Source organism: Diadema antillarum, unplaced genomic scaffold (assembly GCF_040938485.1).
Source record: "Diadema antillarum isolate AM-2024a unplaced genomic scaffold, OU_Dant_1.0 seq00000722_RagTag, whole genome shotgun sequence".
NCBI lineage: Eukaryota > Metazoa > Echinodermata > Echinoidea > Diadematoida > Diadematidae > Diadema > Diadema antillarum.
The window spans coordinates 637437-643307 of NW_027271625.1; the positions used below are offsets into that span (position 1 = coordinate 637437).

The window sequence follows — 5871 nt, forward strand, 5'->3', positions numbered from 1 at the left end:
TTAGGTGAGATAATGAGAAATCTCATATGAAATATGAAAGAGCATGCAATTTTATGAGGAATTCAACGTTTATTTGATAAAAATTGGTTTTGAAATGGCTGAGATATCCAAAAAAGAATGATTCTAATAAAGTGTGGGACCCACACTTTGTAACGATCGCTTTGTTTTACTTTGTTTTTGGATGTTTCAGTTATTCCAAACCCGATTTTCATCAAATAAACTTTGAATTCCTCTTAAAATGGTATGCTCTGTGCTATATCATAAGTGTTTTCTTGGTATCTTGCAAAAATTTGAAAGCCTATTTCTCATCTCAACCAAAACTGTACTATCCCTTCGATACAGGCATGGCTGATCTAAAGGAGGACAGAATAGACTTTGACAAACTGGAGAGGGAGCTATTGTCTGCAGTCGACGCCGACGCTCGCTACTGGAGGGAAAACGACGCCAAACTGAGGGCAGTAGACCAGCGCGTGGAGTCGTACGAACAGTTCAGGTTAGGGAACAAAGGGCATGCCAGTCTTTGTGAGGTTTAAAGGGATGGGTATATACATTGTACTATAGATAGTTTTGGTTGAAATGGGGCTTCAGGCACATCAGGTTTCAAGCTTTTTTGTGTGAAATAATGAGAAAAATATGAAATATGAAAGATCATGAAATTCTTTAGAGGGGTTCAAAGTTTATTTGATGAAAATTGGTTTTGAAATGGCTGAGATATCCAAAACTAAGGGATCATGATAATCAGCGGGACCCACCGTTTATTGGGATCCCTTTGTTTTACTTAATTTTGGATATCTCAGGCATTTTAAGATAGATTTTCATCAAATAAACTTTGAATTCCTCCTAGGATTGTATGTTCTGTGTCATTTCATTCATAGGTGGTTTCTTATAGTATCTCCAGTTCCAAAACAATGTTAAATCACAACTACTGTACTTATTCGTCTTCTTTTTTCCTTAATAAAAATCATATTCAAGCCACCTGTTCCTACTATTGGAAAATGCATGTTTAACCCGTTGAGGACAAGTCCCGAGTACACTTGTGCAGGTGTCTATGGGAAATGCGTGTTGTAGCAATATAGGTCCATCCTCAACGGGTTAATACTGTAAGATCTTGTTTGCATGCATCTGTTGTTGCGTCATCTGGACTGGGGAAATAATTCAGTTTGTTGTTTACAATGTCAATTAGGAAGACAGGCTCTCTGTAGGAGCTTTGAGCGTGCTATTTCAAAGATCTCTCTACGACTTCTCCATCTTCTTTGAGCCACTGTAGGGACTCTTCACATTCAAACAAGCGTTTCACTCCTCAATCTTTGCTTTCTCTCTGTTTTGAACAGAGACATAGTTGCGGCCGCTCACATCCAGCCACTGGAGAAGAAAGACAAATTTGGTCAGGGGAAACGCTCACAGCCATGGAATCCTTTTTCATCCTCATCATCATCTAACTCTTCATCTTCCTCGACAAAAGAGCCTGAATGTCCCGACACTGCAAGCAAACAGGTAGATGTGCACCTTAGGACATTAGCCTTAGAGTTGAATGTTCTCCAAGGAGAAAGGTGTCTTGAATGAGAGTACAACCAAAGAAAAACCTACCAAAAAACTACCAAAATCCATCACATAACAGAGAGATTTAAAGTGGCAATATTGTTTGTGATATAATGTTTTGGCTTGATTTGATATTTGTGTGATGTTGAAATTTTGTGTTTCTTTTATTTCTGATTCTGCTCCACTTGTTAAAACAAATAAATAAAAAGAGTCAAGCACTGATCCATTGTCTGAAAGAATTGAGCAGTATTACTGAAATCAGCCTTTTTATCCCTTGTGCCATTGACCTTTACAGGATCTTTCCTGAATTTGTATCGCTAGCCCCATTCATGAATTATGATCTTACAAGGTTTGATCAGATTTCATCAAGGATTTCTTCGCTTATTCTTTGAACTCCAAGACTGTTGACATTAATCTGTGACTTGTAATGTTTGATATTTGACATTAGGGCTCAAAATATAACAGTTCATCTCTATGTTTGATAAACTCACAAAAATGTTTTGTTTTCAAAGCTGATTCAAGTGTCTCTCAAGTTGTCATAACAACAAGAAATTACTGTACAGGGAAGGAATGCACACTTGAGAGCGTTTATCCAGCATCAGCACAGCCCTATTGTTAAAGTTATTACTATGGGTAACTCATTCATAGACAATATGTACGAACTCCGAGGCATTTTGCTGTGTGTAGTCTCGAGCATTTGAAACTATTTCTAATCTTCCTTTCTTCTTCTTCTGCTTCTTTTCATGGAAAAAAAAAAATTTATATGAAGTGATTTTTACTGTTTGAATTGTTTCAACCTATCAATAAATGCAATAGGAACACATTGGCAAGACTTGGCAAATGTAGAGGCATATCGAATATACATCCAAACATTGGATGCGATTTGATTGACCAACCATGAACAATTGAGGTAACATGTTTTGAGGCCATTGAAGCTCCATTTATGGGCACTGGAATATATTGGGCATAATGTTAGATTTGTATTTGTTCCTTCGAATTTGTTTGCCAGGTGAAAACGCTCCCCCAGAATGGCCATGAATTTGTAAAGGAGTGGCGATTGCGGAAGAAATCTTCCACCGACGCCTGCTACCTGTACCTCCTGGAAATCGGTGGAGAGGCCCTTGCGAAAGTCTTCCGATCCGAGATCAGTTTTGGGCTCCTGGGGGAAATCGTGGCGGTGCTTGACGGTGGCTCGCGCGCAGACGATTCGCGAAAGGTGGCGGACATTTTGCTGCATCTGTCACGGGCGGGGAGGTTCGGCCTCTCCCTGGACTTTCTTAGCAAGGCAGAGCGGCAGACGCTGACGAGTCTATTTGCGAAGCTTGAACACTGGGCCATAGAGAGTGATAATTCTCCTCCTCCTCCTCTTCCTTCTCCTCCACCACTCTCATCCTCCTCAAGTGGTGGAGCTGATGAGGATGTAATTTCAGGACAAGACAGTAGTGATGCAGATGATGCAAAAGGTGAACAAAAACCAGCGGAGGAGACAACAGGTAGCAGTGTTCAAGACCCGCCCGCAGTTGCACGAGTGACACGATCAGACATCAGCCACCTCAGAAAGATATACAACCTGGAGGAGGCATCTTGATGCGAGTGGAAAAAACTCTCAAAAGTTGCAGGTTGTAAATGATGATGAAAGAGTATTATACCTTTGTCTGTATAATTTGCAAACAAACAAGGCATCCTTGTTTCATGTCAGTATTTTTTTTTACTCTACTTGACAGTATTTTGGATTTTGTCTCCAAAAGAGATAAAATGCAGAGAGCTCAGATCTTGATCTACCACCAATGTACATGTGCCTTGTGATTATGCAACTGTCTCTTCTCTCTCCACTTATAAGTTTACATTCTCTTGTTCGCCAATTCTTTCACTAATGTGTGCGCACCGTATTGACCAACAAAAATATATACCTACAAATACTGCTATTCACAATAAAACAAGTATCTCTGCAGTGTAAAAGCACATTCTCCTCTAAAAGCAATGACATGCTAGTGTAGCAGTATATGTGACCCATAGTCCTGGTACCTCGTAAGATCAGACATCGATGCTGAGAACCTATGTTGTAGACTATAAGGTGATTCGGCTGTAATACTGTAAAAGTGGATATTTTTGCGCAACTGATTTTTCACGCTCGGCTGGGTAAGAAGAGTTTCATGTGTTTTTAATTCCGTGGAATCCTGACATCAACTACTGGAACATACAACAAGCAAAAATATTTGCATGCTTTTATTTTAGCACTTATTTCGGATTGCACGAAATGCGGGAAAATTTAAACACCGCGAAAAATTCCACTTTTACAGTATCTTAAAACTTTACTTGCGTAAATTGGAAGTTTCATATTTTCCTTCTTTCCAAGTGTCAAAGTCTACTTAAAGAATGCAAACAAAAAAGAAGAGAAACTTTTCATTCCTCATGATGCAAGTTTTCATGGGATATTTTTTGGCCCTGTTGGGTTTAAATATCTAATCTCCTACATTATAGTGTATTCACTGCATCAAAACTTCTTTAATACTGTAAAACGAGGAATGTTTGCGTGCATTCTAATTTCACATATTTCACGGGTGCAAAGATTCACGAAAATACGATGCCCGCGAAAGTTCTTGTCTACACTATATGCATTGAACGCCAGTGGCAATTCGTGAAAATTTCTTGCCACGAAAAAAGCTGTCGGCTCCAATTCGTGAAAATTTCATGCCACGAATATATCACGTTTTACAGTATTCAATTTGCAAACCCTGGATTGTCTGAATGTCAGCCCTCATAATTTTCTGTGATACTTGCAGGTTTTGGCAAATGAAATGGGACACGTTATGCCTCATTAGAAAGTTTTTGGAATCTGGACAGTACATTGTACACAATATGCCTAAATCAGAAACTTGATTTTCAGTGACTTTATCTGATTTTTGTGTTAATAGTTGGCACATATGCATAGTTTTAATGAACTTGGAAAAAAAAAGAAGCGAAATAGATCACTCAGAGTCATGGAAAATTAGTGTCTTCTTAGAATTGCTAGAATATGCATGGCTTTTATTTTGTTATTGTTATTGTTGCTTTCAGTCTTGTGTAGACATTAGTTTCCAGATCTGTGCACATTCCATTACCCTTGCATGTTTATTATCATACATTTTATAGAGAAACTTGTAAAAGGTTTTCAGAATGAAAAAAAAAAAGTATTTCTTTTTCTTTTACACTTTCCTCCAAATTCTTTATGTTTGCAAACAACAGAACAATTGTCATGTTTGCTGAAAATTAAAAGTTGCTTTTCATATCAAACTTGATTGAAATGAATGAGGTTTTCAAAAGGGTGACGGTACTAATGTTACATGTATCTCTTTCACTATAAACACCACTCTGTATTCATGCACTGACTATAGCATTTCTACCTACAAGTGTATTAGTTTTGGATATACAGTGCACTCCCGTTACAACGAACACGGTTATTCGTTATAACGAAGTAAATCTTCTGGTCCCAAAATTATCACCATTAAAGTCTATGTTACGAAATTTGCTTATAACGAACACGGTTATAGCGAAATATCCGTTATAACGAAGTCTTTTCCGAGCGCCACAGACAAAGAAAAACAAAAGAAATGTGCTCCGTTATAACGAAATGCGAATTGCTTTCGAAAATACGTAGCGGAACATGCATTTATAGCGTCTCTGCATGGATGAATGCTTCACACCACTGTGTGTTCGCTCCTTGTGTCACGCGCAGTTTCTGAGGGGAACTAGCGTTTATAATTGTAATACAGTTATCCCATCACATTTCACATAGCTTTCCAGTGTTTGATGAGTATTAAGCAAACATAATATGATATATATACGTGGTTCTTTGTTTTCGTTATATATTGTATTTGTTCGGTTATAACGAAATTTCGTTATAACGAAAGAAAACTGCCGGTCCCGAGCATTTCGTTATAACGGGAGTGCACTGTATTAAAGGGAAGTCTTTCCCCAGAGTGTTGCACCTTGAAAACAACATCAAAGCTTGAGATACTGATATTCACATTAGTCATCACTGCCACTTAATGGTTGTCAACCCCGAACTATCATGAACTACACACAGAAATGCCAAAATTCCACATTTTCTTCCTTTTTTTTTTCCTACAGATGGCCAAAAGAGAGACACATAGATTTCATCCTTTGAGATGACAGGGTTACAAACAAGTGGATTGTTTTGCTATGAAATAAAAATGTATTTTCCTGTATATTCAAATTACTCATGGTTACATGTCATATGCAGGGTATGCAACCATCATCATTTTTGCTTGAACATTATATTGGCTTCGCCACCTTCATAATTTGATTTCATATGAAGTATTTGTTTCTATT

The 5871-nt window shown here is 38.0% G+C and overlaps 1 protein-coding gene across 1 annotated transcript; it reads left to right on the plus strand.

Moving 5' to 3' along the window:
- Positions 1 to 344: 344 nt before the first annotated feature.
- On the plus strand, positions 345 to 3127 carry LOC139738119 (dynein axonemal assembly factor 19-like). The gene is made up of 3 exons (XM_071648783.1): positions 345 to 493; positions 1332 to 1500; positions 2549 to 3127. Exons 1-3 carry the CDS (start codon positions 345 to 347, stop codon positions 3125 to 3127), a joined length of 897 nt encoding a protein of 298 aa, XP_071504884.1.
- The last annotated feature ends 2744 nt before the right edge of the window (positions 3128 to 5871 follow it).